Source organism: Macrobrachium rosenbergii, chromosome 49, assembly GCF_040412425.1.
Source record: "Macrobrachium rosenbergii isolate ZJJX-2024 chromosome 49, ASM4041242v1, whole genome shotgun sequence".
In the NCBI taxonomy this organism is placed as follows: Eukaryota; Metazoa; Arthropoda; class Malacostraca; order Decapoda; family Palaemonidae; genus Macrobrachium; species Macrobrachium rosenbergii.
This window is the reverse complement of record NC_089789.1, coordinates 20,706,106-20,733,605: the sequence shown is the minus strand read 5'-3', so window position 1 is coordinate 20,733,605 and position 27,500 is coordinate 20,706,106. Positions and strand designations below refer to the sequence as shown.

At 34.7% G+C, this 27,500-nt stretch overlaps 2 protein-coding genes across 9 annotated transcripts in view; one reads left to right on the top strand and one right to left on the bottom strand.

Moving 5' to 3' along the window:
- Positions 1-27,500, top strand: part of LOC136832147 (hyaluronidase B-like) — a 371,768-nt gene that overhangs the window by 183,407 nt on the left and 160,861 nt on the right. For 6 of the 8 annotated variants that reach the window (XM_067092833.1, XM_067092837.1, XM_067092832.1 and 3 more), the window contains one exon: positions 1,641-1,936. The exons of the other annotated variants lie outside the window; for them this stretch is intronic. In XM_067092833.1, the coding sequence (XP_066948934.1) occupies positions 1,641-1,753 (113 nt within the window). In that variant the 3' untranslated portion in view covers positions 1,754-1,936. Of the gene's footprint in view, positions 1-1,640; positions 1,937-27,500 lie in introns of those variants that run through there. 8 annotated transcript variants of the gene reach the window in all.
- On the bottom strand, positions 2,288-4,541 carry LOC136832406 (uncharacterized). Its single transcript, XM_067093307.1, has 2 exons — positions 4,146-4,541; positions 2,288-3,995 (listed from the first exon to the last, which is right to left on the bottom strand). Exon 2 carries the CDS (start codon positions 3,951-3,953, stop codon positions 3,258-3,260), a length of 696 nt encoding a protein of 231 aa, XP_066949408.1. The 5' UTR covers positions 3,954-3,995; positions 4,146-4,541; the 3' UTR covers positions 2,288-3,257.

Genomic DNA, 27,500 nt, shown 5'->3' with positions numbered 1-27,500 from the left:
TTTGACTTCGGTGTAATGTGTCACATAATGTTCATGTGTCAGGAGTCCTTTATAGTCGCGCTGGCTTAAAGAGAGAGAGAGAGAGAGAGAGAGAGAGAGAGAGAGAGAGAGTTGCGGTAGGGAAATATATAAGCTGCTGATGTGTTCCTCAACAATGGACGAAAGATGAGGTCTGTAACATGTGTTATTTCAAGCAAGGTTTCTGAACTGCTGATTTATTGGTGTGTGAGAGATGTCGAAAGGTGGCGAACACTGTCCCTTGTCTTTCGGTGACGTGGCCACAGATCCTCACAGTCGGTGTAATGTTGCGTCAGGGTCCCTCAAAACAATGGACCAGAAAGATCAAAGGTCTTGTATAAACAAGCAGACAAGATGTGTTATTTTCAAGTTCTTAAGGTTTTGAACTGTAAAATGATTTATCTATTTTGTATAGTTTTAGGATTTTATTCTATAATTACATCATTTATCTTTTTTTCTGCAAGACATGTGTAGCAGGCATATTTATTTGTTTTACATAGTTTTAGATTATTACGCGCACGAGAGAGAGAGAGAGAGAGAGAGAGAGAGAGAGAGAGAGAGAGAGTTTTTTTTTTGCATATGTAAAATTACGTTTATTTGTTTTGTATTGTTTTAGATTTTTATTCTATTAAATACTTCATTTATATTTTTTTCTGAGAGAGAGAGAGAGAGAGAGAGAGAGAGAGATTGGAACGAAGACATGACAGGATGCCACTTATTTTACGGAAAATTTTGTTACTTTGTCATACATTTTTTCATATATTCCTTGGTGTAGTTACAACTTTTGCATTGCAAACCTACGTAATTTATCTAATGTAAAGGTTAATTCTCAAATTGACAAACTCTTTGAGAGACGATTTCATTGTCATAGCTTAATTCCTTTCCGTAAAGTGTAATGCAGATCGCGCTCAACCTATGTACGTATAATCTTAGTTTTGCTTGCTGTTGCATTCTATTTGATTATCATACCTAGTTCAGCTTACCCATTGCTTGATTTCCCTTTTCTAGTCTTTCACTGAATTCGAACTTGAGAGAATCTGTATTAAATTTCATCGTTCCTCAATTTGTGGAAGATTCTGCTTTATTAACCGTTTCTACATACTCCGTCGTCTTTGGTGTTCCTTATGTTTATCTCAAGGATCCTCTCTCGAGATATAGGCTATATTTTAGTAAACAAGCTTTGTATATCTTGGTGTTTTGGTGACCAAAACAGCCTCATTCGTATAATCCAAGTTTCTATTTTCTAACATTAATCCGATTCAAACCTGCTCTTCCACCACCGACCACTTTTTTTTGAAATTCAGAAGGGCAAACAACTAAGTTGAATTCCTTGTAGCACTAAATTAACACAAGAAAAAAATACCGTGATTTTGTGTTGGATTACGGAAAGTGACATTATAATATAGCACGCACGTGCGTGCACGCGCGCGTTTGAGCAAGTGTACGTGGGTGCCTGTAAGAAAATCCTCTTATGCTAGCACGCTTTAAAGCAGTTATGTAGGCAGAAATTAAAACGTGATTCGAACTATGTTTTAGCATTTGGGTTTCAAAGACGTCCACTAGTACTTTCATTTAAGGCTTATTGTTTGTTCATGAGTAAAGTCAAAATAAAATTGTTTCAGTTAGACTGAGTGCTGGCCATAAAGCAAAGCGAATGACTCAACGTTTAGAGGAATTGAAGGCGTTTTTACAGGAAGGGAAGCGAGAGACAGACAGACAGACATGCATAGGATAAATCTGCACTTGAGTCACGTTGAGATAAGGATGCGACGCTGTGGTGGTATGTTTTTCATTAGTTTTTTTTTTCTTTCTTATTTTTTTTTTTTATTCAAATCCACGATTATTCCTTCAGTGTCTTTGAATTCTTCCCGTTTCCTTATTCTTTGTCTTTTGCGTTACTTTAATGACAGTTCTCTCTCTCTCTCTCTCTCTCTCTCTCTCTCTCTCTCTCTCTCTCTCTCTCTCTATCTGAAGTGCGCGAGTATATTACACAAAATCCCTGTAACCGGCTTCTTTTTTCTTGACAGCAAGGTAAGGTGATGAAGAGAATTCAAAATAATTACATTGTGTATTTCCTCGAAAGGCCGTAGATAGAGATATAAAACGAATTTCTTTACATTTCCACCAGTAACATAATAATAATAATAATAATAATAAAAAAATAATAATAATAAAAAATAATAATAATAATAATAATAAATTTCAGATTGTCTGTGTACAGACACAGTAAGCAAACACAATTTGCTAAACATAACGAGTGAACGGACTTTTCTGTTACAGCGACAATAATTTCTGTAAAATTATTGAATTGATAGCTGTAAATAATTCATAATAAATGGAATAATAAGAGTGACAACATCATTCGCGGTATTGTTAAAGTCCAAGAGAAACTAGACATAACGACATTAGGAACTTTGAGGTAACATGCACAATGTAACAAGGTATAACAAACGTCATCCTTCATTGGAAGTAGATAATGAGACAGGCAAAAATCACAATGCAAAAATACAGAGCAATAGCAATATTATAATAAATGACAAATAATAGTGAACAGAGATATGAAATAAACAAACACGTATGCACAGCACATGAGTTTATATATAGTATGAGGCAAGTAAGCGTTCATTTCAAATTTTTTATAATAGTTAATAGAAATATGATATAAAGAAACAAGTATGCACCGCTCATGACTTTATATACAGTACAATATGAGTCAAATAAGCGTCATTTAAAATTTTTAATAATATAGAACAGAAATATGAAACCAACAAACGAGTATGCACAGCACATGAGTATATAAAATATGAGGCAAATAAGCCTCATTTAAAATTTTTAATAAGAGCGAACAGAAATATGAACTAAACAAACTAGCATGCACAGCACATGAGCTTATATACAGTATGAAGCAAATAAGCGTCATTTCAAATTTTTGATAATAGTTAACAGAAATATGATAAAAAGAAGCAAGTATGCACCGCGCATGACTTTATATACAATATGAGGCAAATAAGCGTCATTTCAGAATTGTTACGAACACATCATCCAACTTTCCACAATTTGATCTTTTCTCTTCACTGTTTAAGATGTTTTGGAGAAGCGGATTGATGTTGTTTCTTAGTCCGGTGATAAGATCACGTCAACAAAACGTGAGAAAACAGAAGAGAATAATTAACAAAATGAAACTTTTTTTAATCATCAGAGTTGCAAACTGACTTTCCTGTGTTAGTTTTTGATGCTGATTACGCATCCGAGGTCCATTTTTCTCTATTAGGCCACATTTTAATGTTACTGATAACACAAACGTCTTTCTTAAGCAGACACTTTTCTTGTAGACGAGATGCCAGTAGTTCAGCTTTATCCTTCGACAATGACAAGTCTCTAACCAAATCATTCAACTCTCCTTGAGAAAATTTCTGTGGTTCGTCTTCATTTTCAATCGCGAAATCTGCATCCACTTCGGTTTCTTCGCCATCAGTAGTATTTTCCTCAAGAAAAACATCTTCGTCACACATATGAAGGCCATTCTCTGTTGGCACTGGAATAGGAACGTCATCATCGTTGTGTGGTACTGGTCTTCTTGCTGATTCCAAGTTGGGGTACACAATCTTACGCCTAGTCTTTACAGTAAACCCACATACATTACCCTTGCAGAAATAACAGTCCGTGAAATGATCCTTTGGTTCTCTCCATATCATAGGTACCGCAAACGGCATTGCTGTCTTCCTTTTATTAAGCCAATCCCTTAGTCCATTTGAACAAGGTGAGCAGCTAATATGCGGTGCCCAACTCCTGTCTTGATCGCCAAGAGAACATCCAAAGTATAACTGGTAGGTCTTCTTGATTTCAGTTGTGATGGTACGTTGCTGAGCTTTGGTAGTAAACGAACCACAGACATGACAAAACATATCAGGACTGTTCTTGCAATGCCTTGACATCCTGAATAGAGGTTGTTGATGATGATGATGATGATGGGACACCTGAAACAGAGTAAAGTTTTTGATAGTACAAAAGATGATCGATGAAATATTTTGTGAAAAATGCTTGACTTCAACCATCTAAAATCATAAAGAAAAACATAAAATCGCATAATGTACACAGTTGGTTATAAAATACAAATCAGAATTTACCTGTATAAGATGTTTACGTGTAGCGATGCTGCCGATCAGAGTTATGTGCCTGTCTTATCTCATCAGAAAAACTGTGCCTAATAGAAGGAAACCGATTGCATTTTTGAAATCAGCGGACAAAACTACATATTAAACACCACATAAAATCCCTGATGAAAATTGGCTGTTGACCAGTGAATGACTGGGGTTTTTCTGGTGTCACAAACAGGAGACAGGTATATGAATTTAGATGCAAATGTCACTTTGTTAATATCATCTTCAGTTTAAAAGCTCTTGCTCATTCCTTAAAGGTCACAAAGCATGATGAGAGAATGTGCCCTACAAGGCCAGAGTCGAGAGGGAGGGATGCTGTGAGATCCCAACAGGTGCTGCTGACATCGTTATGTACAGTATACACACACACACACACACACACACACACACACACACACACACACACACATATATATATATATATATATATATATATATATATATATATATATATATATATATATATATATATATATATATATATATATATATATATATATATATATATATACATATACCCCACTGATTCTTTTCGCATTTGTATGTTCGTTTCATAGGAAATGAATAAACTGTGGCTGAGTGACTCAAAACTAATTTTCACTTATCTTTCACCATTTCTCTAAAAAATTGTCATATATTGAGTATTTCCTTTTTGTGAAAGTGCGACTTACAGAGTAGTAAGATTTGCCATTTAGAATATATTTAATCACAGTCGTCGACCCTGTGCTCCTGATATACCATCAATGGCAAGTCGATCCACTGAACATAATCGTGCTCAACCTTGACTTTCAAGTTGAATATTGCAGGAGCGCTCTTTTCCAGCTGACAATGGTCAAACTTCTTGTGGCAGTCATCAGGGCTACAGATAGTGGCATTTATTTTCAAATTCTCTTCTAGGATATAAGCTCCACTAATGTTTATCGCTATTCGGAGTTTACAAAAATGTTTGCGATCTTCTTCGAAAGAAACTTTGACAGTGTGCGAAGACTCCTCTCCAGGAACTTCTTCAGCACAATCTCGATGTTTGAGCGATCCCGTTACAACAGCCTTCTGGTCAATAAAGTTGATTTTTGATACCGAAGCTTTGAGGTGATTGTCGCCTTGTAATTCAGTGAACTGATGTCCGCTGTGGTTTTCTTGAGTCTTGTCCATAGGTTTGCAAGCAGCAAAAGCCGGTGCCAGCAACAGCATTAAGTATTTTATGTCCATCCCCATCATTCCGAAGATCAACTCAGTAGAAACTGGTGTGATGAAAAGAACCTAGACTGAGGGGAGAAACGTGGATGGCGTATGTGGCCGAAGTGGTATCGAAGAGACGACTGAATTCCCAGACCAGGACTGGTAGCGTATAGCAGCGAGTGAAGCGGCCTCGAAGAACGTTTTCTACTGTTAAGCTGCTGGCGAACGTACCCCAACAATTAGCATAGGGTACGTTTGTCTGATTTTCCAGGAAGGAGGCCCAGCTTCACATATATTTATATACATGTAGGTGTGTATGAATGTACGTATGGATATATGTGTGCGTGTGTGTGTATGTACTGTATATAAGGCTTTGAATGATTTCCTATTGTATTATAACCATGAAAAAAGCCTGACATGCACCAGCCCTAGTAGTACGTACACAGTCGAGTGGGTTGCTTGCATAATCATGTCAGACTTGTTAGGATTCGTTTAAGATAAAGAAACGAACTCCTTGTGGTGGAAATGTAAGGTTTCACAGGATTCCTGACGGTGATTGCAACAATTGGCTATGAGAGAAAGGTACTCGAATTGCTTGCAAGTTCGTTTCAAGGCAAGAATTTTCTTGGTTTGGGGATTTACACGAGCTCCTGAAGATGGAAATTTTTCCTCATTGCCACCGACGCAGGGCGTGACTGAGAACGCTAAGAATCTCCCGTATTATAAATATTTAGAATAAATTGGAAGTTTCAGTGTTTATCAATTTGCAATATAATTTCCTATCAAACCGTTGCAAGATTATTAGGCAAATACGTTATAGGAGTGTTTCTTAGAATAATCTGTTGTCCGTTTCCTAACAGAATCCAGGCATAGGTATAATAAGGTGGTCGAAATACGTACTCATTCAAGAAATGAGCCCTTTCTAAACACAGGCCGAGAAGAACGTCAATGGGCGTGCCGGAAATGATAATTTTATTCAAGTTTCTTCTTCTTCTCTCTCTCTCTCTCTCTCTCTCTCTCTCTCTCTCATATATATATATATATATATATATATATATATATATATATATATATATATATATATATATATATATATATATATATATATTTATATACAGTATATATATGTTTATATATATATGTATATGTGTTTATATATATATATATATATATATATATATATATATATATATATATATATATATATATATATATATATATATATATATATATATATATATATATATGTACATTACCACAGATGATAAAAAAAAGAGACTCAGCGTAGGTCCTGACCGGATTTCACTTTATGTTTAAGCCACTAAGGAAGTTCTTTGTTAATGGCTTAGAAATCAGGCCAAAACCGGTCAGGACCGACAACCAGTATCTGATTTTTTTTCCTCTTATGGTGGTACGTAAATGGATGTATATATGTATGTATGTGTGTGTGTTCCAGTTCCAGCAAAACTGAAACGCACTGAGCAATTTCAACCAAACTTGGTATACATATTAACTTACTATCTCGAAAAGAATGCTGTGGGGGTATGACATCACTAACACCAAAGGGCATTGAAGGGGTGGGGGTGGGAAGGGCTTCCTTGAAACGGGGCTGATTCTGCCTATAACTCAGTAACTAATAAACTCTACGTTTTAATCATGCGTCATTTCGGTATACATATGACTTGCTATCTGGAAAAGAATACTGTGGGGGCAAGATATATTACTTTTGTGGAAGATATTATTCTGATGGCATTGGTTTAAATATTGAATTCTTGGGAAATTTCATTGGTAGATAAATCTGTATAAAAAGAGAAATAAGCTGCAGCGGCTTTGTCGGCTCGTCATTTACATGTGTAATCAGTCAGGGTTAATGCAACAGATTTACACTTTTTAACGGCTAGAAACGAGAGACAGGTTGATTTTGTAGGAGTATTTTCTCAGTGTAACAAAAATGACTGTAGTCTAAATTCAGCATCATTCTTGACAATGGTTAACAAGGATGTACTTCGGGTGTTAGGTATAAACACAAAGAATCTGTTATATATTTTACTGATATATGTTTTAGATATTGCATTGTCATAAAGCTTGCTTTGGTTGGAGGTCGATCTCATTATAATAATATAGTAGGGTTTTCCATTAAAAGCTAGTGTTTATTTTGATGAACATGAAGTGTACGAAAACAGGAATAACATTCTTTAATATCAGAAGCAGTAAATTCTTATAGAGCAGATACCGATAAGCATTTGACTGATGTAGTTATCTATGAGTCCAGCTAAAAAAGGCACAGAAAAAAAGTCAGGAAAAAAGTGACAGGGAAAAAAATCACAATAATCTTTCCTAGATAGTGACCCCCAAGGCCTTTTGCCGCGTGTTTAGTACAAGCCCGTTCGAGATTTCCGTATAAACGTAAACAAAAGACTGTAAATATCTTAAAGATAATGGCCCCCAAGAAATATTGTGACACTTCCCCCTGTGCCCTTATTACCGGCCGCTATAAATTAATGTGACCTTTTTCCTGTGACTTTTTCCTAGCCAAATTTGTGACTTTTTTTCTGTGGATTTTTCCCTGTGACTTTATTACCGGCCACCGTAGATGGTACCAACTAGTGGGTTAAGAAGTTTGGCATCAGAGATGGTACCAACCAGTGGGTTAAGAAGTTTGGCATCAGAGATGATACCACTCGGTGGGTTAAGAATATTGGCATTGGAAATGGTACCAACCAGTGGCTTAAGAAGTTTGGCATCGGAGATGGTATCAACCAGTGGGTTAAGAATATCCACTAGGTACATTTCTAAATTGTTAGATGCAGCGCCGGCCGAACTAATAACTGATCGAGCGGGAAAATTTGTTTTATGCGTTTTGTTGTTCCATACATATACGGTACCGTTGGAGAGGGCAAACCACTTTCTTATATATTAGCTTTTCATTTCCTTTTAACTCTACTGAATTTAATCACACTGTCTACAGGATTTTTATATATTTCTTTGTATGCATTTCCATCAGTCAAGAGATTTTTCATTTTTGCTAAATGCTCACTTTTATTTTGAATTACCAGATCCCTTGATTTTCCCACTTTCGTCATTTGTCTATTTATACCATATTTCAATTCAGGGATGGCAACTATAAATCTTTTAGGGACATTTGGAGTTTCTGGCTATTTCATATTTCCGTAAACATTCCCCTGATTATGTTCAAATCCTCTCTGGCAATGTCACCCTACTTTTCCAGATTACCCAGTCCGGTTGTGATACCCAGGGTATTCGATACAGCAGATGACAAATCGAAATTTAAGCCGTAACATAAGGCGTTGGCCATATTCCTGTAAAGGCGTGTCTGTCCGATAGGTTGGCGTTGGTAGCCCGCTAACTTCTTGAAATCAGCAGTGTCATCTTATTTTCATGTTTCTGTTCAAGCCTTAATACACTTTTCTTCTCGTTGTCCCATAACTGTATTCTCGTAGGAAATAATTTCACTCAGGTGACAATAAGGCTTCGGAATGCCTTCTTTTTCTCGACAGTTCTTCAAACAACTTTGCATTTTCCGATATCTTGATGTTAATGTGTTTTTCAACTTTCATGGATGGATTTCAGCGAAGGGTCAGTCTTTAAATTTCAACAAGGATTTAGTTATTAGTGATCTTGGAATCACCTTCTTCCGGCATTCAAGAAGAAGCAGCAGGTAGTTCTTTGGCTTGAGTGAGGAGGGGTCTGCAAAATCTTGAACGGCGCATTCCAGGGTGGGAAAGAGAACGCACAAAGATCGAAGAGGCGCGTGGTGTCCATTGATGACTTTATTCACTCTTGATGCTTGTCGGGATTTACAGCCGTTTTTCACTTCTTCCCAGTGGTGTTGCTTGATGTATATAATTCACGTATCAAATCTAATTATTTTGGAATAAGTCTTATATTTCTAGTAGTGATATAAAACGTTAATACGTAAGAACAAATTACCCGATTTCTGTTGCAGGAATTTATCGTTATTTTAGTTGCAAGCAACGCACACATGTAATAACTGATGGTAGAAAGTGCCTTTAACTTTCATGTCTAAAACGAATTTTAAATTTCCATCAATACTAAAACTACGGTGAATATATTAGAGAGATGGTCCAGTATTGGCCATTACTTGAATCGCTTAGAATAGTATGATATCATTCTGCAGTTGTAAAAAAAAAAAAAAAAAAAGCGTCTACATCACTACTCTTGGTATCTGAGAATGGAGCAGACGTATTCGAAGTCGCAGTCTGAAATGCTTTTATCATCGTCATCATCATCGTCATCATCGTCATCATCCCTCTGTCGATACAATATGTTTTGTTAGTGAAAAGATATTAGGAAAATAAATGATTGTTAAACTGTAGTCTTTGACATTGTTATGACGTTGATAATGCGCTCATTAATCATAATGAGTGCATGGAAAGAAAAAAACCATGCCTAAAACTGACCTAATTTTCATGGTTCTGTTAAGTATTTCATAGATTTATTAAATCCCGATTATGCCGATAGAATAGAGGGCTAATAAACAATGGATAAAAATTGGAAACGACACAAGCCGTACAATTCCGGTCGAACGTTTATTACAGTGTTTTCGTGCCACAAGTTAATTTGTGTTCTTAATTCGAAACTCGACAGTTATAAAACAGTTGCATTAATAAAGTGAGTCAGTTTAATTGGCATTATCAATCTTCGGAGACTGAGTGGATTTACAAGTGACTAGAAAATTAAAAAAGAAAGGGAACTGGTAGTCCTTTTATATTTACTTGTGTTGTTTGTTTACTCTTTGAAAGAGGTCGGTGGGATATAAGTTGGAAAATCGTGATAAACGTAACGAGTCTGTTAGCCTAGTTAGAGATTGAGATATGACGCTTCGAACGAAAAATACCGTCGTCACTGTTTTCTTGGGATTTATCATTTGCGAGACTTCCTTTTATCATCTGATTATATATATATATATATATATATATATATATATATATATATATATATATATATATATATATATATATATATATATATATATATATATATATATATATATATATATATATATATATATATATATATATATATATATATATATATATATATATATATATATATATATATATATATATATATATATATATATATATATATATATATATATATATATATATATATATATATATATATTATGTGTATATATGTGTGTGTGCGTGTTTCTATATTTACCAGAAGGCTCTATTGCACAACCAGTATTGGTATAATTAGTAAGACATCTGGTCTTCAGCAAGTGTTATGGGATGAGGTTGCTATCCCATCCCATTCTTTATTAGTTGTGACCATCATAGTCGTTCAGCTACTTGATCAATGCTTAGGTCAACGGAAGCCCACGCCATTCTTCATCCTGGTTGCGACACACAACAGTTCTCTAAGTATCATATGCATAGTTCACAGCTCTGGTCAACAGAGGTACAATGTGTTTTAATGATCGTATCCAAATCCAGTCAGCCTTAGTCAGGCACTGAAGACCACCTCCTCTATCCAGTGTGTGTGCAAGTGAGCATTATTTGAATACAGGTCGTGAGACAGACCAGCTAATACCCTTATCAAGCCAGACCTGATTTAGAAAGGGCGAAACATACAGGCTAAGACCTCTACCCTAAGAGGTAATTCATCTTCTTGAAAGATGTAATATTGTAAAGATTAGGCAAAACAAAAGGTGAGAATGACTTCTGATGTTCACTATAGAAAAACAGCCACAGTTCTTAAAAACCTAGGGATTTTCGGTTTTATGCAAAGTACATGAACGCAAAAAGGAATTGCTTCATAGGTGATACACTGCTATTTGAATGGAGGAAGAAGTTTCTTGACAGCTCTAATGAATAATGGCCCAAAAAAGAATGATAAAAAGAGAGCGAGAGGAAGAAGCTTTAAGGACGTCTGAAACTTGATCTGACGACGATTGAAAAGGCTCTGTCATTGGTCAAATGACTGTCATTAATTTAGTTCTACCGCAAAGAGACACTAGAAAAGGCGCTTCTTTTATGTATGAGCAATCTTACCATTAATGATGAATAACATCAAAATAAAGCTTTTTTAAACTGGAGGAAGCTTAGTAAAAAAAAAAAACTCACCGACGTTACATTACTGCTTCAAGTCTCAAGAAAACTCAACAAAGCGTGTATGATTTAATATGCTGGCAGCAAAGATCAGAAAAAACAGGGAGCGTGGTATATCCAAAAACGGTGACTTTTTCACATTATTTGATATTAACAAAGGAATTTTTTTTTAGATCAGTTAGATAACGGCCACACGCAAAGGTCATAAAAGGAGTTGGAACCTAAGTACTACGTACCTGAGGTTTTTCCCGGGCAGGCGAGTAGGGCCAACATACCAGCGAGTTTACCCTAAGAAGATGGAAAACTGCGGTATTGATATATTTTATTGCAAAATAAAAATTCACACTTTGCAAGAATGATGCAACGAGATCCATTCATCTTTCTTTTCTGTGTCTCATATTTCTTAATTCTCTGTTATGGTCTGTTTGTTCCTTCTACCGTGTGAACATGGACACTGTTTTTTTTTTGTTGTTTATTTGCATACATAAATGCTACAAATTTATATTGTAGAGTACTTCTCATCCGGTTTTGTCATTTATTTTTCTGCAGTCCTGTTTGCCAGTTATTATAGCAACCTGAATTATTTCAAAATGTTCCTCAAAAATGATTTCGTATAGTCAAGCTTTCCGCAAATTTCGAAAAGTTATGCGACCCAAACAAGTAACGTGATTCTTTATAAGGAGGGCTGAGCACTACTCTGGTTTATTTGGAAATATTTCTCAAAGCAGTTCATTAAAAAACGAAAATCACTTTCTCTGTAATTCGTACTTCGTGGTATAACTTTTAAGAGTGAGTGCCAATATAGTAAACGTGGAAGTAAATGTGATATTCATAACTTTTAACTTTATACGATGTATGCATATATAATATATATATATATATATATATATATATATATATATATATATATATATATATATATATATATAAATATATATATATATATATATATATATATATATATATATATATATATATATATGTGTGTGTGTGTGTGTGTGTGTGTGTGTGTGGTGTGTGTGTACATATAAATAGTTACTAATCCTCTCTGTATTTCTCTGTATCATTCGGAAAAAGATATCTACTATAAATAATTTTAAATTGAAAGTCCATCAGTGAAGCCATGCTGTAAAACTACAGTAGCACACCAGATTACTTCCTCTGTTGCTCGATGTTTATCAGCTACAACCGGTAACTACAATACGAAGAGAATTATGATATTGGATTTAATGAAGAACTGACTGAGATGCCATTTTGTAACAAACGCGGAGGAGGGGGCGAAGTAGTGACCGGTATACCGGGAACATTATATCTTTCATGTATTATTACTGTTATTTTTGCATTTAGATGTAGTATAACACAGACCAGAACGAGTGCATACTCGTATTGATGTACGTATAGAGATCGGAAAGGATTCTAGATAACCACTCGAACACATGCACAGCGTATTACAGAAACAATCTAAATGCAAAACAGTTATACGCTGACTAACCAACACACAAACACGATGAAGGTGGAATGTGTGAAATAACTACTGAAGTAATTCAGCACATGATTCTCTGTAATATTCTCTGTTGTCAGTCAAAAGAAAAATATTAAATCTATCGAGATTTAGTGTTCTTATTTTTTCATTAATTTTAGTAGAGAGAATTTGCTAAGAAAGTTCAAAGTAAGCAGCGTTAATTGCGATCTGATGTACTGTAGGTGGGTGAAATGATAACATTTGAGAAATATGCAGAGACAATCAGATAACTGGAAGAACTCAAGCTGAATAAGTTATTTAGCTGTCCATGATGTATCTGAAAAGTGAAACGGTATAGATTGTTGATTTTAGGAATATGTCTTGTTTGAACAGTATATTTTTCCTGTGGATAAAAACGGTTGGAATTTTAATACACACACCATTTATAGGTCTGAAGACATGCACACGTGAAAAAGGAAGCAAGCACCTGCTGCCTGCACCTTCGTCTGCGTCCTGTTAACTGCAGGTAACCATGAAAGGAAAGTTATGTCCGTTTGAAAATGCCACTTTGTAACTCATTCGTCCCCAGTCCTGTTCATGTCTCTTGTATATTGATGTTCACCTCCAGCTGTGTCTTTGAACAGGGCCTAAAGTTATGAAAGTGACTACCTTTTTATGTGGGAATTATTATTAACAGCTGTCCCTCATGTGTGATTTGGTTCTTCCCCAGTGGCGCTCTTTTTCGAAGATGGTCATATTCACGAATTTTGTCCTGGTTGGAAGATGGAGAGAAAGCAGGACGTTGAAAAGACGTCAATACAAATTCATCGAATAGAAAATATAAGAAAAAGAAACAGCATCATAAATGCCACACGCAAACACGTGTAATTTCTCTATGGAACGGAATTACCTTCTATTTCAGTATTCAGAATTTTTAACGTTGCAAGCTCTATTTTTTGCCATTTTTTAACATTGCCTTTTGTACCTCAAGGAGTAACGTTTATAGGAATGAAGCGGAAATGCTTAACTCTATTCTGGCGTGGTATTTTTTTCTGATTTTGTTGTGAAACCGTAAGGCATGATATTCTTTTGTATACTACCTTGCAAGAATTCAAAGATGAGCTAGGAATAATGACTCTTCCTGCATTGCCTAGGCACTTGTTTTTTATCCCCTATTTCTTATGTATTCTTACTAATTGTTAAGTAGCCTGAATCTAATTCCTCTATGGCCTTTCATATCTCTAGTTGACAAGACTATGTTCATCAAACGAAACGGCCAAGCACCGAAGAAAGAAATGCTTGGTGTGGAATTTTAGTATGTTTCTTTCAAAGATGGTTGCTGTAGTCACCGGCATGAACCTTGTTAAAGGGATGGAATCAAATACTCTCTTAGCCATTATGTTATTTTAATACAAGAATCCTGGTATATATATACTGATACCCATGCTGAAAACATGGTTGTGAGTTTTAACAATGCAAATACTCTCAGAGAAATAGAATGAGCCGCAGTTATCCGTGAATTTAGAGCGTAAACAACTACCATTAAAATTGTTTCTAGAAATATGAGTATATTGATGGTATATATATATACATAAATATTTTATATACATATATATATATATATATATATATATGACTATAATCACACCAACACGTGATTGTTTATCAAACATCACCACAAGTAAAAAATCAGGGGCTACTGTAGGTGTAGATCCTGACCGACTTCGACTATTTCTAAGCTTTCATTTGTCTGATTATCATCGTGTGGATCATAAAGAAAATCATCTTCAGTCTAAAAGCTCCTGCTCATTCCTTAAAGGTCACAAAGCATGATGAGAGAATGTGCCCTACAAGGCCAGAGTCGAGGGGGAGGGATGCAGTGAGATCCCACCAGTGTTGATGACATCGTTATGCACAGTGTACACACACACACACGCATATATATATATATATATATATATATATATATATATATATATATATATATATATATATATATATATATATATATATATATATATATATATATATATATATATATATATATATAAATATATATATATATATATATATATATATATATATATATATATATATATATATATATATATATATATATATATATATATATATTAACTTTATCACATACACAATTGTTCTGTGCATTAGTAGAATTACTAAAAAGGACCTCATTCAAACTGGATGGTATTTAATGGAGTTTTTATTCAAAAAGTTACAAGCTTTCTTGGACAAACAGTCCACATTATCAAGTATCCGTACAATGAGCAAACGCATAGTCCGGCTGTATTTATATCTGTGTGCTGGGTACTTTTAATCCTATAATCGCCTAGCTCTTCCTGTGTGACCTCCACCTCTCTTGACCTTGGTCTTTCTCTGATCCCTGGTTCCAGATGTCCGTTTTCCGTGCGTTCTCTTGCGTTTTTTCTTCGTTTCCTTGCTACTGTGGAGTATATGATTTTTCTAGATATGCTGGCTTCAAAGCCGTTTCGGTGTTCCCTGCCATCGTGTTGTTGGCGCAAGTTATGAAGGCGTTCTCTACAACCAGTCTAGATGTTTTGTTGGTGTTCCTGTACAGAAAAACTCATATTTTCCCAGTCTATTCTGTGATCATTTTCCCAACAGTGTTTGGCAACTGCCGACGTCTGATTATAATGCCTTATGTTCTGCAGATGTTGTTTGCTTCGCGCTTTACATGATTTGCCAGTTTCGCCATAGTACCCTTCTTCACAGTCTAGACACGCTGCCATATAAACCCCCTCTAATCTCTTCCCCCCTCTACCGACTTTTTGTTTCTAACTATTTTATTCCTAATGGTGTTTTTGTAGCTGCCTATCAATTTGAAATTATTTAGCTTCCTGTTGATGGGTGCAATAGAGTTGTTGTCCGGAACTGTAATTATTTTCTTTCCTACCAAATGTTCCTTTTCAATCCTTTCCCTCTCCCAAAATAGTTTTTCCTTGCTTTGATATGTGCCCCTCCCACCAATACTTAGGGTAGCCTAATCTCCTAAAACTCTCCCTCAGGTAATCCAACTCTTCGTCTAAAAATTCGGGACTGCAAATCCTATAAGCCCTGATGGCCAACCCTGTCATTAATCCTATTTTTATTTCTTTCCTATGACTGGAGAACCTATGTATGTATGAATTGGTGTGTGTCTTCTTCCTATATACCTTGAATTTTAAATTCTCCCCTACCCTCTTGACCAGGACGTCCAAGAAAGGAATTTCTCCTTCCTTCTCTTCTTCTAATGTGAACTTGATGTGTTCATTTAGTTTATTTATGTTTTCTAAAAACTTGTGTAGATCTTCCCTTTCTCCCTTGTAAATGATCAAGATGTCATCAACGTATCTTACCCATTTTACGATATTTAAGTTCCCTTTATTTACTTTGCCCACCTCTTCCTTTTCAAACCATTCCATAAAGATATTGGCTAGAATTGGTGAAGGACTTGAACCCATGGCCACGCCATTTTTTTTTTGTATATAATGGTTTTCGCCCCACTTGAAAACATTGACGCTGAGGGCCGCTGTTAGCATTTTTATTAAAACGTCATGATCTATGTCGCATGTATAGACCCCCTCCTCCATATTCTTTTTTATTATTTCCATCGTCGTCTTTACTGGTACGTTAGTGAACAGGGAAGTTACATCCAAACTTGCAAATTTGCAGTCTTTTACGTTAATTTTGGATAATTCGTCTATCAGGTTCATGTTGTGTTTTAAATGCCCTTCGGATACTAAGCCTACCCATTTTCCCATTATGTTGGAAAGAAATTTCTCCAGCCTCCTCTGCGGTGATCTCGTCGATGCCACGATCGGTCTTAGCGGGCACCCTTCCTTGTGGATCTTAGGGCTACCATAAATATATAGGAAGAAGACACACACCAATTCATACATACATAGGTTCTCCAGTCATAGGAAAGAAATAAAAATAGGATTAATGACAGGGTTGGCCATCAGGGCTTATAGGATTTGCAGTCCCGAATTTTTAGACGAAGAGTTGGATTACCTGAGGGAGAGTTTTAGGAGATTAGGCTACCCTAAGTATTGGTGGGAGTGGGCACATATCAAAGCAAGGAAAAACTATTTTGGGGAGAGGGAAAGGATTGAAAAGGAACATTTGGTAGGAAAGAAAATAATTACAGTTCCGGACAACAACTCTATTGCACCCATCAACAGGAAGCTAAATAATTTCAAATTGATAGGCAGCTACAAAAACACCATTAGAATAAAATAGTCAGAAACAAAAAGTCGGTAGAGGGGGAAGAGATTAGAGGGGGTTTATATGGCAGCGTGTCTAGACTGTGAAGAAGGGTACTATGGCGAAACTGGCAAATCATGTAAAGAGCGAAGCAAACAACATCTGCAGAACATAAGGCATTATAATCAGACGTCGGCAGTTGCCAAACACTGTTGGGAAAATGATCACAGAATAGACTGGGAAAATATGAGTTTTCTGTACAGGAACACCAACAAAACATCTAGACTGGTTGTAGAGAACGCCTTCATAACTTGCGCCAACAACACGATGGCAGGGAACACCGGAAACGGCTTTGAAGACAGCATATCTAGAAAAATCATATACTCCACAGTAGCAAGGAAACGAAGAAAAAACGCAAGAGAACGCACGGAAAACGGACATCTGGAACCAGGGATCAGAGAAAGACCAAGGTCAAGAGAGGGTGGAGGTCACACAGGAAGAGCTAGGCGATTATAGGATTAAAAGTACCCAGCACACAGATATAAATACAGCCGGACTATGCGTTTGCTCATTGTACGGATACTTGATAATGTGGACTGTTTGTCCAAGAAAGCTTGTAACTTTTTGAATAAAAACTCCATTAAATACCATCCAGTTTGAATGAGGTCCTTTTAGTAATTATACATATATATACATATATATACATATATATACATATATATATATATATACATATATATACATATATATATATATATATATATATATATATATATATATATATATATGTATTTACTGATTCTTTTTCGCGTTTGTTTGTTCGTTTCATAGGAAATGAATAAACTGTGGATGGGTGACTCAAAACTAATTTTCGCTTATCTTCCACCATTTCTCTCAAAAACTATCACATATTGAGTATTTCCTTTTTGTGAAAGTGCGACCTCCAGAGTAATAAGATTTGCCATGTAGAATATATTTAATCACACTCATTGACCCTGTGCACCTGATATACCATCAGTGGTAAGTCGATCCACTGGACATAATCGCGCCCAACCTTGACTTTCAAGTTGAATATTGCAGGAGCGATCTTTTCCAGCTGACAATGGTCAAACTTGTTGTGGCAGTCATCAGGGCTACAGATCGTGGCACTGATTTTCAAAGTCTCCTCTAGGATATAAGCTTCACTATTGTTTATCGCTATTCGGAGTTCACAAGAATGTTTTGGTCATCTTCGAAAGAAACTTTCACAGTATGCGAAGATTCCTCGCTAGGAACTGCTTCAGTACAATTTCGATGTTTGAGCGATCCCGTTACAACAGCCTCCTGGTCAATAAAGTTGATTTTTGATACCGAAGCTTTGAGGTGATTGTCGCCTTGTAATTCAGTGAACTGATGTCCGCTGTGGTTTTCTTGAGTCTTGTCCATAGGTTTGCAATCAGCAAAACCCAGTGCCAGCAACAGCATTAAGGATTTTATATCCATCGCCACCATTCCGGAGATCAACTCAATAGAAACTGGTGTGATGAAAAGAACCTGGACTGGACGACTGAGTTGAAAACCCGCTGATCGGAGAAACTTGGATATCATATGAGGGCCTCAGAACCAGAAGGTTGTAAACGCCACCCCCACCGATTTGGAGTTAGGCATACCAGTGATGTGGCAAAGTTTCTCTGTCTATTCGTGGCATTTCTATGCTATTCAGCCGTTTCAGTAATCGAAATCCCTAATGGAACAGTAGAAATTATCGATTTTAGAATGAATGAACGTGGTGTCGCGCGGAGCTTACAGCCTCATAGCTCAGTTACAACCAGAAGGCAGTGCAGCTCAGAGCGAGCCAATCGCGTCACTAAACGGGTATTCAGTTCTAGGCCAATCAGCATTTTGCATAAGGGGGCTCGTAAGTTCGGCCAATTACCGCGCAGTTTACATCTCTGATGTTTACATTCCCAGTCTAGTGATTTTCAATTGAATGTCCGTAGTGTTGTGATTTGTTTTTTTATTATTATCCCTTATTTACGCATTACTCTGATAGTGAGAGTGATCACTGTGATGTAGTGATCAAGAGGAAGAAAAAGGACAAGGAATGAAACGCCATGGAAAAAAAATAATGTAAGTTACTGCACGATGGCCAAGAGTATGTTTCTCGGTGTACAGACAAACTCGTGCCTGCACAACAGTTTTAATGGTTAAACATTATGACGATGTAAGGTTTTTCGTCTGCATCGTTATTACGTATATGTATTATTTTTTATGTAATCACACTATATTGATTACTGATCCATAATTTAGTAAGTATTATATTATCATTATATTATAATTATTATTACATTCATTGTTGTTATACCACGAATATAATAACACTTTATTATCATTTTACACATCTAATTATGGTTTAAAGTGTTTCAGAATATAAACAAATGTTTAGGCGGACATTTTGATTCCCTGCAATTTTTTAAAATTTTCACAAAAATTTCTGGTATGAAACTTGTTTAAATCAATATCTTTCTTAGAAGCAGAGTAATGAATGCTAGACTTTAAAGTCAATTTACTCATTTTTTAAAAAGTGGCGTTTACAACCTTCTGGTTCTGAGGCCCTCATATGTGACCGAAGTGGTATCAAAGAGACGAATGAATCCCCGGACCAGAACCGCGGCTACTATTTAAAGCAGTGACTGAGTCAGCCTCGAAGAACGTTTTGTATTCATAACGTGCAGATGATGTAAAACAATTTACTTTCTCTGGCAACGCAACCTACCTTGATCAAAGGCCGGTGGGGTGAGCCGACTGGCAGCCGGCCAACGTACCCCAACAGTTAGCATAGTTGTAATTTTTCCTGAGTGCGTATATGTATTTATTTATGTAATCTCTTGCATCCAAATTTAGTAAGTAGTGATGTATGAGTTTTTTTTACGTATAAGTTTGCACTTCCGAATATCTTAAAAAGTTTCATTTTAATTCCCTGCATTTTTGCATTCGGTAATTGGTATTTGTTTATAATTCCTCGGCATAAACTTTTTAAAATTATTATGGATCTAGATAATTGCGGTACGTTTTGTCAGCCTGAAACCTTGGGCAACTCAATACATTGATTTCAATCGACGAAGGAACTTCCAGGAAAGATTAGTTCATTTAAATGACAGAGGGAAAACCATGCATCGGTCCCCTGTCACGCTGTAAAAGGTCTGATAGTACTCTTATAATAAATACAGACATTATTTCAATGAAGAAGGTTGATTTGTTCATTTATGAATACCCTACCAATATATATATATATATATATATATATATATATATATATATATATATATATATATATATATATATATATATATATATATATATATATATATATATACATACATACAAGACCTCATGACTCATTTCTGCTACCTATGTTGGGTACGTTCCTGGCCAGTAGTTTCATTTGACTTTTAATCACAGTTGTTCTTTAACATAAGAGTTCGTTTTTTTTCTTAAATGAATCCAAACAAGTCTGACATGATTATGCAAGCAACCACTTTACTGTGTACGGACTATTAGGGGATAAAGTAGATGGTGAATGTTCTTTTTTTCATTGTTATAATACAGTAGGAAATCATTCAAAGCCTTATATACATACACATGCACACATACATACATACATACACACACACACACACACACACATATATATATGTATATATATTATATATATATATATATATATATATATATATATATATATATATATATATATTATAATGACTGACTCCATTACAGATCGTGCACAAATGGGTTATTTGTTAGTTTTCAAAAATAGATAATAAAAAGCAAACGCACATAATGTAAGATATATTTAATTTTAACGACTGTTTCCACTGCATAAAAATTCACACATCCAACAATACTCTCCATAATTCTGCTCCTGCCTTTTGCTTTAATTCAGAAAGAATACCCGAAACATTTCGAAGCTTATATGAATGGCAAGGATATCTGATCTGGCTTCGAGGAGAAATTTCAAAATGAACATGAAAACAAAGCAATCCATAAGTACTTCCACAGAGATATAATAATATACCGGCGTCAACATTTCTTGTCTGGGCCAGACGGACAAGAGAAGAGAAAAGTATACCTTAGTTTAACCAGACCACTGAGCTGATTAACAGCTCTCCGAGAGAGAGAGAGAGATAGAGAGAATATGGTGAGAACTATACTGCTGTCAGCCCGTCAATAAATTATTCTGTATTTCTTCTAAACTTATTATTTGTGAGACTTTACATATTTTGACTTCCCTTCATGATGCAGATGCCGAAACACATTCAGATAAAAGCTATAACTTCGAGGAGACATAAAATACTGTTGACTCGACCTAACTTCTCCACTTGCCTTCATGAATTATTTCCTTTTCGAACGAAATAGGAAAAGTGGCGGAAAGTTTCTTCTAAAATTAATTAAATGAATCACGCAAATGAGAAATATGGAACATAAATGGAAAGCAAGAATATTTACGGAGGTTTTATTAAAGTGAAAATAGAATAAACTGTGGGCTTTTCGATAAACCCACAAACACGCATATATATATATATATATATATATATATATATATATATATATATATATATATATATATATATATATATATATATATATATATATATATATATATATATATATATATATATATATATATATATATATATATATATATATATATACATATATATATATATATATATATATATATATATATATATATATATATATATATATATATATATATATATATACATATATATACTATATACACAAAGAGAGAGAGAGAGAGAGAGGGATAAATATATTAAATATCACGAAAAACGAGCCGATTAAGTTCAAAGGAAAATTCCATTACTTAAAAATTTCCGTTCATTCTATTTCTCTGAGGATATTTGGGGAATGAAAAAAGTTGGTGCTGTTTTTCAGGTGCATATATATATATATATATATATATATATATATATATATATATATATATATATATATATATATATATATATATATATATATATATATATATATATATATATATAATATGTGTGTGTAGAATCTACTGGTCACTTTTTACCAGATACGTATGTAATAATAAGAGCCACGAGAAGTTCTGAGGGGAGTGTGGCTAATACGATTATATATCTACGTACTGTACACATATTTGTATGTGCATATATTTATGATTTTCTTCTATAAAATCATATTGGATAAAAGAATGCTTGGCTCACTGTGCTGGAAATGTACAGTAAGCTTTGACATGATTCGTGTCAGTGATTATAACAATTGGCTTTGAAAGAAAGGTACTCGAATTGCTTGCCAGTTCGTTGCACGGCAAGAATTTGCTTGGTTTGGAAATTGACACGAACTCCTGAAGAAGGAAAATTTTTCTCATTGCCACCGACGCAGCGGGTGACTGAGATTGCTAAGAATCTCCCGTATTCTAAATATTTAGGATAAATTGGAAGTTTGTGTTTATCAATGTGCAACATAGTTTGCTGTCAAAACGGTTCCAAGATTATTAGGCAAATAAGTTGTGGGAGTGTTTCTTGGAATAATCTATTGTCCGTTTCCTATCAGAATCCAGGCATACGTTTAATAAGGTGGTCGAAAGACGTACTCATTCAAGAACTGAGCCCCATTCTTAGCATGTAACATGACTATTTTTCATGTTTAACTAAACAAAGGCCGAGAAGAACGTTAACGGGCGTGCCGGAAATGATCATTTTATTCAAATTTCTTTTCTCTCTCTCTCTCTCTCTCTCTCTCTCTCTCTCTCTCTCTCTCTCTCTCTCTCTCATATATATATATATATATATATATATATATATATATATATATATATATATATATATATATATATATATATATATATATATATATATATATATATATATATATATATATATATATATATTGTGATGGCTGGTTTTGCCACCACTCAATACTCAATCTCAAAAAAGCTTTAAAAGTGTTCAAATCACAGGTACTAAGTCCACGGTAGGTGGAATAGTACAAAAAAAAAAGGTGTGCAAAAATCAATTCAGGGGGGTAAACAAAACACCAGGAATAAAAACTTAATTTAATACATAAATAACCAGATAGAAGTTACACCTGAACCTCAATACATCAAATAAATGAATAGCTAACACCCTTAATTAATTAATAACAATAATAAACACTCATACTACTAAAGATAGCCTGCAACACAATTATCCACAAAAGAAGGGGGTTCAGACAGGAGGAGGCAAACAAAAAGGAGGAATAACCTGACCAATACACTCTAATATTATACTCCTAAGGTGGTTTTTCTCCATTTCTCAATAATTGGCCGTGATCTCTGCAAAACTAGAATCTCCGCGTCCGGAGATTAACACAGGAAGATATCAAATCACGGCTCCCAACAATGAGGAATGAATATGGCGTGCTCCGCCAAACAGCACAGATAGCAGGGACAGGCTAAAGATCCGTTTAAGGTCCCTATGCCGTGATCAAAAATATAATTTAAGTAATTTGAGTATCACCATACCGTGGCTCAGAGAGGCCCCCTCGGCTTTATAACTAAGCAAGGAGGAGCTGGAAATACGTGGCAGAAAAATCCCGGTGCTTCAAGTACATCCAAATATATCGGATGATTCAAACAGCTAGCCAATATCATTCCACTCTGTAAGGATGCTCAGAAACGATTCCTCGTTTCGGCCAAAAGCACCACCAGGAAAACACGGAGCCACCTCCACTCACGCACCAAATATGAAAAAAACAAAACAGCCATTAGCAAATAGTTTCAAACACACAAACCACCTGAGAGGAGGAGAACGAGCTAACAGACTAATACAGTATTTAACACTCAGGTTTAATCAATAATAATGTAAAATCAAACAATTAAATGACAACAAGATGACAATATATATATATATATATATATATATATATATATATATATATATATGTATATATATATATATATATATATATATATATACAGTATATATATATATATATATATATATATATATATATATATATATATATATATATATATATATATATATATATATATTCATGTATCACCACAGATGGTAAAAATAAGATACTCAGTATTTATATATACCTTATATATAAATATTTATTTTTAAGCCGTTAGGAAGTATATTGTTATTATATTATAAATCATATATATTCACATGGTCAGATGGTAAAATAAGATATCAGAATTTTTTTGACCTTATTCGACTTTATTTTTAAGCCGTTAAGGAAGTCCTTTGTTATTGGCTTAGAAATCATGTAAAACCGGTCAGGACCCACAATAGCATCAGAATATTTTTCACTTATTATATGGGTATATATAGCAAATCATGTGTTATATGATTGTAATCATATATATATATATATATATATATATATATATATATATATATATATATATATATATATATATATATATATATATATATATATATATTAATATAAATGGATGCGTGTATGTATGTGTGTGTGTGTTACAGTTCCAGCAAAACTGAAACTCATTGAGGAATTTCAACCAAACTTGGTATACATATGACTTACTATCTCGAAAAGGATACTGGGGTGGTATGACATCACTAGCACCAAAGGGCATTAAAGGGGGTGGGGGTGGGAAGGGTTTCCTTGAAACGGGGCTGGTTCTGCCCATAACTCAGTAACTAAATAATCATGCGTCATTTCAGTATATCTGCAAAAGAATACTGTGGGGGCAAGATATATTAATTTTGTGGAAGATATTATTCTGATGGCACTGGTGTGAATATTGAATTCTTTGGAAATTTCATCAGTGATAAACTTGTATTAAAAGAGAAATAAGCTGCAGCAGCTTTTGTCGGCACGTCATTTACATGTATAATCCAGTCAGGGTTAATGCAACAGATTTACACTTTTTAACGGCTAGAAACGAGAGACAGGTTGATTTTGTAGGAGTATTTTCTCAGTGTAACAAAAATGACTGTAGTCTAAATTCAGCATCATACGTGACAATGGGTAACAAGGAAGTACTTCGGTGTTAGGTATAAACACAAAGAATCTCATATATTTTACTGATATATGTTCTAGATATTGTATTGTTATAAAGCTTGCTTTGTTTGGAGGTCGATCTCATTATAATAACATAGGTTTAAACACAAAGAATCTCATATATTTTACTGATATATGTTTTAGATATTGTATTGTTATAAAGCTTGCTTTGTTTGGAGGTCGATCTCATTATAATAACATAGGTTTAAACACAAAGAATCTCATATATTTTACTGATATATGTTTTAGATATTGTATTGTTATAAAGCCTGCTTTGTTTGGAGGTCGATCTCATTATAATAACTTAGTAGGGGTTTCCATTTGGCATCAACCATTAAAAGCTAGTGTTTATTTTGATGAACATGAAGTGTACGAAAACAGGAATAACATTCTTTAATATCAGAAGCAGTAAATTCTTATAGAGCAGATACCGATAAGCATTTGACTGGTGTAGTAATCTATGAATCCAGCTAAAAAAAGGCATAGAAAAAAGAGTCAGAAATAAAGTTACAGGATAAAAGTCAATTATATTTCCTATATAGTGACCCCCAAGGGCTTTGCCGCGTGTTTAGTGCAAGCCCGTTGGAGATTTCCTTATAAACATAAACAAAAGACTGTAAATATCTTAAAGATAATGACCCCCAAGAAATATTGTGACACTTCCCCCTGTGACCTTATTACCGGCCGCCATAAATTAATGTGACCTTTTTCCTGTGACTTTTTCCTAGCCAAATTTGTGACTTTTTTTCTGTGGATTTTTCCCTGTGACTTTATTACCGGCCACCGTAGATGGTACCAACTAGTGGGTTAAGAAGTTTGGCATCAGAGATGGTACCAACCGGTGGGTTAAGACTGTTGGCATTGGAGATGGTACCAACCAGTGGGTTAAGAACGTTGGCATCGGAGATGGTATCTGCAGGGCTGGCGACCTAATAACTGATTGAGCGGGAAAATTTGTTTTATGCGTTTTTGTTGTACGGTACTGTTGGAGAGGGCAAACCACTTTCTTATTAGCTTTTCATTCTCTTTTAACTGTACTGAAATTAATCACACTGTCTACAGGATTTTATGTATTTCTTTGTATGCGTTTCCATCAGTCAAGAGATTTTTCATTTTTGCTAAATGCTCACTTTTATTTTCACATTTTGCAAGAATGATACAACGAGATCCATTCATCTTTCTTTTCTGTGTCTCATATTTCTTAATTCTCTGTTATGGTCTGTTTGTTCCTTCTACCATGTGAACATGGGCACTGTGTTTCTGTCGTTTACTAGCATACATAAATACCACAGATTTTTATTGTAGAGTACCTCTCATCCTCATTTATTTTTCTGCAGTCCTGTTTGACAGTTATTACAGGAACCTGAATTATTTCAAAATGTTCCTCAAAAATGATTTCGTATAGTCAACCTTTCCGCAAATTTCGAAAAGTTATGCGACCCAAACAAGTAACGTGATTCTTTATAAGGAGGGCTGAGCACTACTCTGGTTTATTTGGAAATATTTCTCAAAGCAGTTCATTAAAAAACGAAAATCACTTTCTCTGTAATTCGTACTTCGTGGTATAACTTTTAAGAGTGAGTGCCAATATAGTAAACGTGGAAGTAAATGTGATATTCATAACTTTTTAACTTTATGCGATGTATGCATATATACAGTATATATGTATATATATATATATATATATATATATATATATATATATATATATATATATATATATATATATATATATATGTGTGTGTGTGTGTATGTACATACGAGTATAAATAGTTACTAATTCTCTCTGTATTTCTCTGTATCATTCGGAAAAAGATATCTACTATAAATAATTTTAAATTGAAAGTCCATCAGTGAAGCCATGCTGTAAAACTACAGTAGCACACCAGATTACTTCCTCTGTTGCTCGATGTTTATCAGCTACAACCGGTAACTACAATACGAAGAGAATTATGATATTGGATTTAATGAAGAACTGACTGAGATGCCATTTTGTAACAAACGCGGAGGAGGGGGCGAAGTAGTGACCGGTATACCGGGAACATTATATCTTTCATGTATTATTACTGTTATTTTTGCATTTAGATGTAGTATAACACAGACCAGAACGAGTGCATATTGATGTACGTATAGTAATTGGAAAGGATTCTAGATAACCACTCGAACACATGCACAGCGTATTACAGAAACAATCTAAATGCAAAACAGTTATACGCTGACTAACCAACACACAAACACGATGAAGGTGGAATGTGTGAAATAACTCAGCACATGATTCTCTATAATATTCTCTGTTATCAATTAAAAGAA